General features: G+C 47.5%; 1 protein-coding gene across 6 annotated transcripts in view; it reads left to right on the forward strand.

Moving 5' to 3' along the window:
• Positions 1-14923, forward strand: part of TBCE (tubulin folding cofactor E) — a 434765-nt gene that overhangs the window by 37072 nt on the left and 382770 nt on the right. For 5 of the 6 annotated variants that reach the window (XM_033936232.1, XM_033936235.1, XM_033936236.1 and 2 more), the window contains one exon: positions 498-605. The exons of the other annotated variant lie outside the window; for it this stretch is intronic. In XM_033936232.1, coding sequence (XP_033792123.1) covers positions 498-605 — 108 coding nt within the window. The remainder of the gene's footprint in view (positions 1-497; positions 606-14923) is intronic. 6 annotated transcript variants of the gene reach the window in all.

Raw genomic sequence — 14923 nt, forward strand, 5'->3', positions numbered from 1 at the left:
GACCTATGATCGGTAGCATGGAATGTTGCTACTGTTTGGGTTTTTTCCCAAGTACTTGTGATGTGGAAAGAGGTACTTACCACTGTGGAAACAGAATAATGGACTAGATGGACCCCTGATCTGACCCAGTATGGTTATTCTTATGTTCTTATGAATTAGCTCTTACATATGTCACATAGTTCAGTCGGGAGTGTTAGGGTGCTTTACAGTAATTCTAATGTCTTTTTTCCTCCACTTTTTATTTTTTGCAGTTTACAGTGAAACTGGTCCAGTTTAGGTTCTGTGCTATGATTTGTTAGGTTGTTTGCTAAATGGTGACAGCTACTTTTTCCTTGGGTGTACCCATCCTGGCTTATGTACCACTTTTCTTTTAGCTTCTGTCTGAATACTTTAAGGTGTAGTTATATTCTGCCTGCAATTGTTAACCTTTTTTTTTAGTTTAAAGCACTTGCTTTTAACATAACTTATTTTTTTTTACCTCTTTTCATGCCTTGAAGCATTCATGATGAATTCCATAGTACCCCCTGATGCGAAAGGTAGAAGAATCATTTGTGATGGCGATTATGCAACTGTGCGTTATGTTGGACCTGTCCCACCTTCACCAGGTATTTGGTACAGTGGAGTCAATGTATGCCTTAGAGCAGGGGTGTCCAACCTGTGGCCTGAAGGCCGCAAGTGGCCCCGTGAAATATTTTGTGTGGTCCCGGTTGAAGGTGATGCAGTGTTTTCCTCTGCTGCCCCCGAGTGTTTACCGTCTTGCCGGTCCCTCCTCTCTCTTGCTGCAGTGTTTGCGCATTTGTGCGGCCCCAGAAACATTTTTTTCGGCCAATTCAGCCCAGGGAAGCCAAAAGGTTGGACACCCCTGCCCTAGAGGAAAGGAGGGACGGGGAAGATATGATTCAGACGTTCAAATACTTGAAGGGTATTAACGTAGAATAAAATCTTTTCCAGAGAAAGGAAAATGGTAAAACCAGAGGACATAATTTGAGGTTGAGGGGTGGCAGATTCAAGAGCAATGTTAGGAAGTTCTACTTTACGGAGAGGGTGGTGGATGCCTGAGAGGTGGTGTAGAGGAAAACGGTGTCTGAGTTCAAATAAGCGTGGGATGAACATAGAGGATCTGGAATCAGAAAATAATATTAAATATTGAACTAAGGCTAGCATTGGGCAGGCTTGCACGGTCTGTATATGGCCGTTTGGGGGAGGATGGGCTGGAGAGAGCTTCAGTGGCTGGGAGAGTGTAGATGGGCTGGAATAGGTTTTGACAGAGATTTCGGCAGTTGGAACCCAAGCACAGTACTGGGTAGAGCTTTGGATTCTTGCCCAGAAATAGCTAAGAAGAAAAAATTTAAATTGAATCAAGTTGGGCAGACTAGATGGACATAAGAACATAAGAAGTTGCTTCCACTGGGTCAGACCAGAGATCCATCGCGTCCAGCAGTCCGCACCTGCGGCGTCCCATCAGGTCCATGACCTGTCAAGTGGTCCCTGCCTCATACTATAACCTATCACTATTTCTGTCCGTACCTCTCAATCCCCTTGTCCTTCAGGAATTTATCCAAACCTTCTTTGAATCCCTGTAGTGTCTTCTGCCCTATCACAACCTCCGGGAGTGCGTTCCACATGTCACCACTCTCTGGGTGAAGAAGAACTTCCTGGTATTGGTTCTAAACCTGTCCCCTTTCAGTTTCTCTGAGTGCCCCCTTGTACTTGTTGTCCCCACAGTCTGAAGAATCTGTCCCTGTCTACCTTATGCCTTTCAGGATCTTGAAAATTTCTATCATGTCTCCTCTAAGTCTCCGCTTTTCCAAGGAGAACAGCCCCAGCTTTTCTAGCCTGTCAGCATATGAAAAGTTTTCCATACCTCTTATCATTTTCATTGCTCTTCTCTGGACCCCCTCAAGTATTGCTATGTCCTTCTTGAGGTACGGCGACCAATACTGGACACAGTACTCCAGATGCGGGCATACCATTGCACGATACAGTGGCATGATGACTTCCTTTGTCCTGGTTGTGATACCCTTCTTGATGATACCCAGCATTCTGTTTGCTTTCTTTGAGGCTGTCGTACATTGTGCTGATGCTTTCATTGTTGTATCCACCAGCACAGCCAAGTCTCTTTCCCCCCCATTGTATAGCTGAACATCGGGGTTTTTTTTCCCCAATATGCATGACCTTGCATTTCTCTATATTAAAACGCATCTGCCACTTTTTTTCCCATTCTTCCAGTTTCGTTAGGTCCCTTTGCAGTTCCTCACAGTCTTCCGTGGTTCTGACCATGCTGCAGAGTTTGGTGTCATCTGCAAATTTGATATCACATTTCGAACCAGTCTCCAGATTGTTTATAAATATATTGAACAGGAGCGGTCCCAACACCGACCCCTGCGGAACTCCGCTCGTGACCCATTGCCAGTCTGAGTATTGGCCGTTCACTCCAACCCTCTGTTTTCTGCCCGTCAACCAGTACCATCGGTATACATCCCCCTCCACCCCGTGGTTCCACAGCTTCTTAAGCAGCCGTTCGTGGGGTACCTTGTCGAAGGCTTTTTGGAAGTTGAGGTAAATGATGCCTATGGGTTCCCCTTTGTCCATCTGGCTGTTTATTCCCTCAAAGAAGTGTAGTAAGTTCGTGAGGCATGACCTTCCCTTGCAGAAGCCATGCTGGCTCGCCCTCAGCTGCCCATTTTTTTCTATGTGCTCGCAGATGCTGTCCTTAATCAGTGCTTCCATCATCTTACCCGGAACCGAAGTCAAGCTCACCGGCCTGTAGTTTCCCCGGTCACCTCTTGATCCCTTCTTAAAGATAGGCGTGACATTTGCTATTTTCCAGTCCTCTGGGATCTCCCCAGTTTTCAATGATAGGTTACATATTTGCCAGAGTGTTTCCGCTATTTCCTTTCTCAGTTCTTTTAGTACCCTTGGGTGGATTCCGTCCGGGCCTGGTGATTTGTCGCATTTCAATCTATCTATCTGTCTGAGGACGTCCTCATGGCTTACCTCTATTCGCTCCAGCTTTTCATCTTGATCCCCACTTATGATCTCCTCGGGTTCTGGTACATTGGATGTGTCCTCGCTCGTGAAGACCGACGAGAAGAACTTGTTTAACCTGTCCGCTACCTCTTTTTCCTCCTTTACAACTCCCTTTCTGGACTATTCGGGTCTTTTTCTGCCGTCATCTACTATGTTACTATGTAACTGATACCAAACTGGATACTGTTCCAGTAGTGGTTGCAATAGGGGTACTTCTGTTACATCCCTTCTGGATGCTAGGTGTTCAATCCCTTCCCACAATCCGGGAGTTACAGAAATCCAAAAGCTTTTCTGAGCACATGCTCCTCCTCATTAGAGTGAGAGCTATCTGCAGTTTCATTTTCTGCAAGCAATCCGTGCAGAAGTCTTTTGCATTGTTCTGCTTCTTTTCTTCTTTTTCACTTAAAGTTTGTCTTTGAGACCCCTTTCTGGTGGTCATCTGTCAGAGGAAAGGACGCAGTCCTGTAAGTTCGGACTGCTGCTTCACGGAGAAACTTCAGTGGATCTATGGAGCCAGCCTGCTGTGTGCTACCAATTCTTTGACTCTGAGTCCATTCCCCTGGGAGTGCAGGCTGTATGCATCAGTGAAAATCCTCTGGGTTTCAGGGTTCAGGCTGCATTTTCCACCCCCGGTCACGTGGAAAGCATCCGTGGGGGTGGAGGGTTCAGTTGGTGTCTGATTAGCAGTCTCAAGATCTTCAATTCTGGTCAATTTGGAGTTATTCTGAGGCAGAAAATCCTTTTCTCCAGCTGCTGTGTATAAAAGCTGTCAGGCTTCAGTGACTGTGAGTAAACCTCCTATGAGAGCTTCAGGGGTCATTTGTAAAATGTGTCTAAACTCATTTTTCATAGTTTCTGAGGGTAGGGTTCAGGTTCCCCACCTCCCAAATTTCTATTTTTTTATTTTGGATTTTGTCTATTTTTGCTCTTTTTGACATGAATTAGCTTGGCAGTGGCCATCTTGGATTTCAATTGATCTTTTTTTTAAAAAAAGTTATTTCTGTCTCAAAACCCCTCGATTTGACTAAAAATCATTTGGGATGGACTCCCCAGCCCCTAATCTGTCGAATGTGTGCTTTGAGTGCCACAGTACGCTGGGTGAGGGGGTTGGAGCTTTGGGCTTTGCCTCTTTCAGGTCCTACAGGGCTGGGGAGCTGGCCTGGGTCCTTGTTTTTAAGGAAATCTCTTGCCTAGAGGCCATTCTGGATTTTGGCGCCAAATGCCTGTGTCTGGGGACTCTTTTGGCGCAGTGCAAGCTCCTCAGCGGGGTCCTGTAGTGCACACGGTGTGAATTGTCAACACACTTTTTTTCGGCTCCTCTGGAAAGTGTATTCTTTGGACCCTGCTCGTTGGATGCAGCCGGTGGATGTCGGTTTCTTCCAATCCATTTGTGCCAATGGCAGAGGTCCCTTTTCAGGAGCCCTCTCGTCTGGCTTTGGTTGTGCTCGATTGCATTGTGCCATACGGATATTATGCTGCTTTCTTGTACAATCCCTCTGGAGGCTGAACTCGAAGGATGTTGTATGTCTGGTAGCTTCGACTGCAGGGCTACTAAAACTTGATCCCTCCCCTTTGGGCTACCTGCCCGGGAATTTCCTGTCATGCTCAGTTTTGTACCTGCAGCTTCTTTGCATGGTTGAAATCAATCTTTTCTGCTTGTGATTTGTTTTCAATTCCTAGTGTTTTTTTAATCTATTTTGCAGGTTTGCCCATGTGCTGTGGATCAGCTCCTTCGGTGGAAGTAAGCCCTCTGGATAGCCTGCAGTAGTGCTGCCCGATTTCATGATTCGAATCGGTTCACCAATTCACATCGGGTGAATCGATTTGAATCGATTTAACACAACAAAAAATTGGCTTCCCGATTCGGCTGACCCTCCCCCCTTAAGCAGGAGTCGCAGCTCTGCTCTTGCTGGCCGTCTGCTGCCGCACCTGCTTTAGAGGGCGAGGGGGGAGGGTCAATCGGGAAGTGCTGGCATCCGTTTTCCTTTCCTAGCATCCGGCTTCCCACCCCAGGCCTCCTGCTTCCCCGCCCCAGGCTTCCCTGCACGATTTACCATTGAGGAACAGCCTGCAGATAAGATCATGATGCTAGCGATCTTTTCACTGCTTCTGAGCTGTTTCCTCCGCGATCCTGCCTCTGATATCTGAGGAGGGGCGGGAGCGCAGCAGAGGAAACAGCTCCAAAGCAGTGCAAAGATCGCTAGCATCGTGATCTTATCTGCAGGCTGTTCTTCAACGGTAAATGGTGCGGGGAGGCCAGGGGGGAAGCCGGTCACCAGTGGGAGGCCAGGGGGAACACGCAGGCCTTCCGGAGGGGGGGGAGAGCAGTCCTTCATGGTGGGGGGTGGGACAGGTCTTCAGGGGTAACAGGCAGGCAGGCCTTTCGAGGTGGGATGCAGGCCTTTAAGGGAGGGGGACAGGCCTTCACGGGAAGGGGGCCCTGGTGTAGAAGTACACAGAGGGAGGGAGGGAAGGGGGGTTCAAAGAGACATGTATATGCCAGACTTGGGGGGGGGGAAGAAATAATGGGTCTAAAAATAGAGGAGAGGGAGAGAGATGACACAAGGGATGGTGTGGAGGGGGGGTAGAGATACTGGATAGGAGGGTAGCTGGGAAGAGAAAGGGAGAGATGGTGGACCCTGGGGTGGTGGGGAAGAAGGGAGAGATGCTGGAGGTAGTTGAGAAAAGGTGAATCTGTGGATGGAGACGAAAAAAGGAAAGATGCCAGACCTCCGGGGGAGGGAAGGGAAACAGAAGGGGAGGACAGAGATGGCAGATTTTATGGTTAGCATGGAGAAAGAAGAAAGTAGGAGACTATGGCAAGAAAGTTATCAGAAGACAACCAGAGCCTGGGACCAACAAGATTTGAATATTGACCAGACAACAAAAAGTAGAAAAATAATTTTATTTTTTGTTTTGTGATTGCAATATGTCAGATTTGAAAAGTGTATCCTGCCAGAGTTGGTGTTAGATCGCAAACGTGAGCTAGGATTTAACAGAGAGGAAAAGTCCTTTTTGTTTTTTTATTTTGTTTAGACCACAGCACCAGTGTGATTAGGATAAGCCAAAGGGCGGTGAAGAAGCTATAAAATAAACCCACCAGGATGTTTGAAAAAAAACAAAAACACCCAATTGGGCAGGAGAATCGAATCGAAAAACTAATTCAATAGGCTGAATCGAATCAAATTTTTTTTTTCCTGAATCGGGCAGCACTAGCCTGCAGATTGGATCGGGTCTCTGGGATTGGGAGACATCTCTTCTCTGGTTCGTCCGCAAAGGTGTAGAGTGCAGGCTGCTGTGGTTCCGTGGAGGTACGCTTTCATCGGAATTGTGCCGCGTGTCTTCCCTAATGAGTTCTATAGGATTAGGTGACACATTGACGAAATGGGTTGGGAACTGGCTTGGAGGTAGGCTTCAAAGGGTAGTGATAAACGGCACCCCCTCTGAAATGACGGAGGTGATCAGTGGAGTGCCACAGGGCTCAGTCTTGGGCCCGATCCTATTCAACATCTTTATAAGGGACTTGGCAGAAGGGCTTCGAGGTAAGATAACATTATTCGCCGATGACGCCAAACTAAGTAATGTAGTGGGCAAATGCACAACGGACGAAGATTCAATGCCCGACAACATGATGCACGACTACTCCTACTGGAGCGCTGGTCTAGGACCTGGCAACTCAACTTCAATGCCAAAAAATGCAAAGTTATGCACCTGGGTAGCCAAAATCCATGCAAGTCTTATACCCTTAATGGCGAGATCCTAGCAAAAACGATAGCAGAACGAGACTTGGGGGTAATCGTCAGTGGGGACATGAAGTCTGCCAATCAAGTGGAGCAAGCTTCATCCAAGGCAAGACAAATCATGGGTTGCATACGAAGGGGTTTCGTCAGCTGTAAGGCGGAAGTCATTATGCCATTGTATAGATCCATGGTGAGGCCCCACCTGGAATACTGTGTGCAATTCTGGAGGCCGCATTATCGCAAGGATGTGCTGAGCCTGGAGTCGGTGCAGAGAATGGCCACCCGGATGGTCTCAGAACTCAAGGATCTCCCATACGAAGAACGGCTTGACAAATTACAGCTTTACTCGCTCGAGGAGCGCAGAGAGAGGGGGGACATGATCGAGACGTTCAAGTATCTTACGGGCTGCATCGAGGCGGTGGAAGATATCTTATTTTTCAAGGGCCCCACGACAACAAGAGGGCATCCGTGGAAAATCAGGGGCGGGAAACTACGAGGTGACACCAGGAAATTCTTTTTCACTGAAAGGGAGGTTGATCGCTGGAATAGTCTTCCACTTCAGGTGATTGAGGCCAGCAGTGTGTCTGATTTTAAAGCCAAATGGGATCGGCACATGGGATCTATTCACAGGGCAAAGGTAGGGGAGAGACATTAGGGTGGGCAGACTGGATGGGCCGTGGCCTTTTATCTGCCGTCTATTTCTATGTTTCTATGCCCTGGTCCCCCCACCTGTAAAATCCTAAAATTGCCATTATTCGCGTTTTCCTGTGTTTTTAACGGGCATTTTTCATGCAAAATTGGCACCCTCGGTGGCCATCTTGGATTTTCTTTTATGTTTAAATGATTTTTATTATTCCAGCAGTAAGAAGCAAATACAAACAGTAGTATCATTCAGGAAATAACATTTTCAACAATATAATCAGTTCCCCCTCCCATCCCCCCCCCTCCCCTCCCATCCCCAAGAATCCATGGCCAGTCCAACAGCTGAGAGTGGGAATAAAATCTTAAAGATTCAAAAGTCTACTGCGAGCACACGGTGTGAGGTCCTGCCAGAAGTGCTCCCACACCTGACAAAATTTGCGACCCGGGCCAAGAGTCAAGTCTCCCACCATGTGTCTCTCCGGTGTTGCGTGCACTATCATTAGGGATCTCCATTGTGCATATGACGGGGATCACGGGAGAGCCAGTTGGTGAGGATGGCTTTTTTTCCCATCAAAAGGACTCTGGAGATAAATGCTGACATTCCCCTGGGTTTGGGCGAGGCTATATTATAAAATCCAAATAACACCCTCGGTTGCGGAAGCCATCGCCTTCCCCAAAGCGATATGGTATATAGGCCAAGATGTCTCCAAAACTGTTGGATTGCGGGGCAGGCCCAAAACATGTGACTCAAAGATGCGTGAGCCTGATTGCATTTCGGGTAAGAATGCGACGCAGTAATCCCCATCCGGGCTGCACGTTCTGGTGGAATGTAAAATCTAAGAACAATTTTCAATTGTATTTCCCAGTGAGTAATATTGGGTGACACCTTCTGAATGTTCTTCAGGACCCGTTGTAACTGTTGAGCAGTCAACTGTCAATGCAAGTCCTTAGCCCATGCTGTCGCTAATACATCCAGATTCGTACTTGATTGGCAATCCCGGATCCCCACAATATGAAATCGTAGAGGAATCCTCTGTTGGGCTGAAAGGCTGAAGAGTTCCGAAAGCGCCTCCCTGCAGACTTCAGCAAGGGCAGCCACTGGGAGGGACTGAACATAGTGACGGATCTGGTAATAGGCGAAGAGATCATTAGCCTGTAGGTCAAAAGTTCGTTGCAGCTCGGCAAATGTGACCAAGCTCCCCTCCTCCGAAAACAGGTGAAAAAGATATTGTAGACCTTGTGCTTGCCACCTAAGAAAGGTGGCATTTTGCATGCCCGGCTGGAAAGCTCCATTGCCCAGTATAGGCAAATATAAAGACACCCTAGAAGACAATTTGGCTGTTTTACAGACCCATCTCCATGTCCTTCTGGCCGGCGTAAAAATGGGGTAATGAGACATCAAAGGACGCATCCTCGGATCCGCCACATGTAGAAAATAGCTCACATGGAACGGAGCCAGCAAAGATAACTCCAGTGGTGTAGCAGAAAAATCAGATGTTCCTCTAAACCAGTGGTCTCAAACTCAAACCCTTGGCGGGGCCACATTTTGGATTTGTAGGTACTTGGAGGGCCGCAGAAAAAATAGTTAATGCCTTATTAAAGAAATGACAATTTTGCATGAGGTAAAACTCTTTATAGTTTATAAAACTTTCCTTTAACAGTTAAAAGGAAAGATATATAAAATATAAAGAGTTTTACCTCATGCAAAATTGTTTTTTCTGCGGCCCTCCAAGTACTCTATTTTTTCTGCAGCACTCACATTTAAAGTTCAATATCTTTTCTTTCTCAAAATTGGCACATTTCAATCACTAAATTGAAAATAAAATCATTTTCCTACCTTTGTTTAGTAATTTCATCAGTCTCTGGTTGCACTTTATTCTTCTGACTGTGCATCCAATACTTCTTCCCTTCTTTCAGCCTCCTGTCTGCTTCCTCTCCTCCAGACCTCATTCCCTCCCCCAACTTTTTCTTTCTTTCTCTCTCTGTCTTTCTCTGATTCCGTGCCCCATTTTTTGCTTTGTTTCTGGTTCCCTGTCCCCCCTCCTTCTTTCTTCCTTCCTCCGTGCCCCATTTTTTGCTTTTTTTTCTGGCTCCCTGTCCCCACCCCACCTTCTTTCTTTCTTTCTTTCTTCCTTCCTTCCTGCCCTCCCCCATGCCACCACCACCGCGGAATAGGCTGCTGCTGCTACCGCTATCGGGAACATGCCATCTCCCTGCTTCTCTTCTGCACGGGGCCGACCAACTCTCGCTGCCCGATGTCAATTCTAACGTCGGAAAGGACGTTCCGGGCAGCCAGGCAGCGATTGGCTAGCCAGAACGTCCTCTCGACGTCAGAATTGACGTCGGGCCGCCAGAGTTGGTCGGCCCTGCAGGGAAGAGAACAGTGGACCGCCCCCCCCCTTGGTACACCACTGGAGCAGCAGCGTGTCTGGCCGGCTCGTTCGTTCAAAGCCGCGGGTGGCGGCTCCTTGTGAGATCCGCGCCTGCGTCTGAAGCCTCTCTGATGTTGTGACATCAGAGAGGCTTCCGATGCAGGAGTGGATAGCGCAAGGAGCCGCCAACCCGCGGCTTTGAGCGAACGAGCCGGCTGCTGCTCCAAAAGGAAGAGAATGATGGCCTCCAGACCGCGGGCCGCAAATAAAACCTGGAGAGCCACATGCGGCCCATGGGCCGCGTGTTTGAGACCGCTGCTCTAAACCAATCATTAATATGTCTCATCTGACAAGCCATAGCATACCAACGTACATTTAATAAACTATAGCCCCCCCTATCCCTGGGCAGACACATCCGTAGCAAGGGCATACGTGGTCGCTTACCACCCCATAGAAAACGCTGTAGCTCTTTCATTAAACGAATGTTATGGGCATGGGACAGCAGCAGAGGTAAAACCTGAAAGCGATATAACCATTTGGGAAAGAGCACCATATTAAAAAGGGCTACCCGGCCCGCCACCGATAAGGGAAAAGTGGACCAATTCTGTAGATGTTGTGAGGTGTCTTGAAGCAATGGGGTGATATTGCTGGAGTACAGGGTCGTAAGGTCTTGGGGGATCTGTACCCCCAAATAGCGAATTGAAGTCTGAGCCCACGTAAATGGGAAATGACCACTCCATGTCTGTTGTAGTGTCATGGGGCTAGCTAGGGCCATAGATTTCTGGTAGTTCAACGTAAATCCCGAATAAAATTTGAATTCGTCAAGCGCTTGCAATAAATATCGAACAGAGTGAGCGGGGTCAGTTAGCAAAAATAATAGGTCATTTGGATTTTCTTTTAAAGCTTTTAAAAGCATATTTTTTAATCTTAGAAGCTTTGTTTTTGCTCCAAACTTCACAGATGGCCACCTCAGGACAGGATGGCATGGATTCATACCGTAAATGTGACAAATGACTGATGGATTTGCAGCCGTGTATTATGTGTGCCGCGACATACAAGGGGCATGAACCATGCGTGGATCCCACGCTATCCTTTAGGGAGGCCCTGCTTTCCTCCGATTTCACCTGGAGACGCGATTCTAGTGTCCGGGACGCCAATTTTGGGTGAGGGTGCTTCCATGAAACGCAAGTGCAGTTCCGGGGAAAAGTCTCAAAGTCTTCAAAATATTCCAAATCTGAGTATCGCAGATCGGCTCTGGCCGCCGGGGACAATTTTCCACCAGAATTTGTGGATAGGAAGCATCTGGCTTTCATGAGAAAGCGGGCTATACCTGTGTCTCCCTCTCAGACTCCGGTACGGCAGCCAGTGCAGCCTTTGGATTCCAGCATTTCAATCTGCTCCCTTGTTGGTCCACATGAAAGCCAGCGGCAACTTCCCGCTATTGCCTTAGTGCTTGCGTCAATTTCTAAGCCGTTGCTGTCGAATGACTCTTCGGCGGACTCTGCTGACGTGGCTAGCCTAGTGGATCTTGGGGATTCCCAGAACATTGATTTCCATGATCTAGGAGAGGATCAGACAGTGCGCATGCTCTTAAGTTCAGCCGCTTTCCTGATCTTATCTCTGAATCCCAGCAGACATTAAAACTTGATTCAGACTTGGCGGTTCAGGCGGAGTGCTCCATCATGAGTTCTAAGGCCCCGCCTTCCCCCATTTCCGGATCACGTGGATTTGACGGAAATGCTCTTGGTGGTTTGGGAGGCCCCGGAAGGGTCCTCTGCAGTGCCCTAGAGCCATGGCTAAATTGTATCCCAAGGTATTGGACTTTTCCAAGTGCTTAGTCCTGCGGAGGGTGGATTTGGCGTGGCTTAGGTCACTAAACTTAACTCTTTTGCCCTCGGATGGAGTTGTTGTCCTGAAGGATATCCAGGACCGCAGACTGGATTTTGTCATGAAGCGGCTTTTTATTTTCACTGCGAAAGATGCGAGCTGCAGCGGCCACTTCCTTTGTGGCCCAGGCATGTCATACTGAACTCAGTCAGGATCCTGACGAGGTTGTCCTTTGGGATCTCAGCTTCCTGGTTTCTGGAGTGAATTATTTGGCAGATGCACTCTATGATGTTTTGAAAGTTTTTGCTAAGCTGGGAGCTTATTCAGTTTCTGCTAGGATAATGTTATGGATTAACCAGTGGTCAGGCGATTCTTCATCTAAGGCTAAGTTGAGCAAATTACCCTTCAAAGGTTTATTCTTGTTTCGCCAGGGTTTGGATGACCTTATGGCAAGTGTGCAGGACCGTAAGCCTAAGGTGCTTCCTTGCTCTAGACCTCGTCCGGCCAGGGGGATGGGACGGCTGAATTTTCATCACTGCCGGAGAACCTCGCAGTATGTTGGACCCCCTGCAGCAGGACAGCGTTTCGGTGCGTCCTACAGACCTTGTTTTGGAGGTGCAATGCGCCAACAGGGGTGGGGTGCAGAGCTTCAGACCTTCAGGGGAGGGGGGCCCTGGTGTAGAAGTACACAGAGGGAGGGGTCAAAGAGAAGTGCATATGCCGGATTTTTTTTTTTTGGGGGGGGAAGAAATAATGGGTCTAAAAACAGGAGAGGGAGAGAGATGGTGGACAATGGGATTTAGGGAGGAAAGGAACAGGAAGGGAGAGAAGTTGGACACAAGGGATGGTGTGGAGGGGGGGATAGAGATACTGGATAGGAAGGTAGTTGGGAAAAGAAGATATGGTGGACCCTGGGGTGTTGGGGAAGGAGGGAGAGATGCTGGATGAAAGGGTAGTTGAGAAAAGGTGGATCTGTGGATGGAGATGAAAAAAAGGAAAGATACCGGACCTCGGGGGAGGGAAGGGAAACGGAAAGGGAGGACAGAGATAGAAGATGGTTGGTTAGCATGGAGAAAGGAGAAGACCCTGGAAGCAAGTTATCAAAAGACAACCAGACCCTGGGAACAACAAGATTTGAATAATGACAAGATGACAAAAGGTAGAAAAAATAATTTTATTTTCTGTTTTGTGATTACAAGATTTGAAATGTGTATCCTGCCAGAGCTGGTGTTAGACCACAAATGTGAGCTAGGATTTAACAGAGAGAGGAAAAGTATTTTTTGTTTACTACCACAGTGCCAGTGTGTTTAGGAGAAGGCAAAGGGGGTGAAGAGGCTATGAAAGGGGTTAAAAGGCTGTAAAATAAACCCACCAGAATGTTTAAAAAAAACCCACCCAATTGGGCAGGAAAATCGAATCGAAAAATTGATTCAATAGGCTGAATCGAATCAAAATATTTTCCCCTGAATCCAGCAGCACTAATCAGCAGGCCTTTTCAGCATGGCTTTGTCTACCTTTTTATTGCTGGGTGCTGCAAGAAAGAGAATCTTTTTTTTTTTTCCCCCCCAATCTCCTCCATAGCTTTTTGGTTTGGTTACAGGACACTAGAATGCCCAGGCTGCTCTTTCCGACCCTCTCAAGCTAAGTATAAGCTTTCTCTGCTGGCTCCTGCTTTTCAGCAATTTTGAACACCCTATGGTGGATTCCGCTGTGATGCAAGATACCAGGCGCATGGACCTCCTTGGTGTTGGAGGAGTAGTGTATAAGGACTCCCAGAATCGCACAGTGGTGGTTTTTATTTATTTTTAAACCCAAAACATTTTGAAGTGGCATTTTCAGGCGATGGCGGCCTCCTTTGTGGCATGTGCCTGTCGCGTGAGATTGTGCAGGGTTCCTTCTGTGGAAGTGGAGGTCTGTCCCCAGATAGTGCTGGATGGTGTGGATTATGTGGTGGATGTCCTTTGTGATCTGCAGTGTCTGCGTGCCGGCCTCTTTGGTCCTCTCCTTGCCTCCAAGGCCACTTTAAATAGACTTCCTTTCAAGGGTCAGTTTCTTTTTGGGACAGGTCTGGATGACCTCAGGGCTGGTGTTTCTGATCACCACCCTAAGTCTCTCCCTGTGCACAATTCTTGCTGGACTTTGGGAGGGGATGATAGTAATTTTCATCCCTCCCGCTATTTTCGTCAGAGATCCTCGGGCTTTTCCTTCCAGAAATATTCTCAGGGGTATGGTCCCATGACAACTCTATTCCAGCCGTTCCCAGACATCCAGATCCCGGGCAGCTACTACTACTAAACAGGCCTCCAGATGGCCACCCTGCTCAGTTTCACCGGGAGTGGACTCGTCTGTCCTTGGATAAGTGGGTGCTGGATAACGTTCAGGAGGGGCACAAATTGCTTTGTTTTCCTCCCTCCAGATTTGTTTCTGGCAGGTCAGCCAGACAAAAGGAGTCGAGGGTCCATGCTACTTTGCTGCGGTGTCAGGTCAAAAGCGCAAAGAGCAAAAAAGAGGTCCCAAATTTGCAATCACTTCTATATTAGTGATTGCAAATTTGGGACCTGCTCAACCTTTTTTTTTGCTCATCAGCTAGTGTTAGTGTGGTCCCAGAAAAAAGTTTTTTGTCCAAAGCATCCCAGGGAAGCCAAAAGGTTGGACACCCCTGCTCTAGGAAATCTCTCATCTGCTGTTGAAGTTTCCATCTGCAGGCCTTGGAAAGAAAACACATGACCCTGCCGGGTGTCGAAGAGAAGACCTAGAGACTCCAAGGACTGGGACAGTGTCAACTGGCACTTCCTGAAGTTGACAATCCAATCTAAAACCTGTAGCAGAGACACCACATCTCCACCACATTCTTGCACTCCTGTCAAGAGAGCCCGGATCAACCAATCGTCCAAGTAAGGAGGATGATGTCTTCAGTTGGCAGGGCTTGGGAATCCCCACTAGCTCAAGTATTTATAAATTGCACTCAGGCGGGGAGAAACTTTGGTGCCCATCCACTAATTTTGGGCTCCAGTCCCTCCCCCAAATCAGCTATATATGACTACGCCACTGAATACAAAAATAATTGTGATGCACATATCCCAAAGCTAACATATTCCAGTTAATAAATTCAAAATAAAACAATTTTTTCTACTTTGTTGTCTGGATGTTTTGTTTTTCCATCATCTTGGTCCCAGTTTCTCTTTCTGCTTTTTGTCTATCTTCAACTAATTCTCTTTCCAGTGCCTGCTGTCCATTTTTTTCTCCTCTCGTTCCATTTCCTTCTTATGCCTGTCTCCAACATATTGATTTTTCCCTTTCAGCTTTCTTAAC

Source organism: Geotrypetes seraphini, chromosome 3 (assembly GCF_902459505.1).
Source record: "Geotrypetes seraphini chromosome 3, aGeoSer1.1, whole genome shotgun sequence".
Lineage (NCBI taxonomy): Eukaryota > Metazoa > Chordata > Amphibia > Gymnophiona > Dermophiidae > Geotrypetes > Geotrypetes seraphini.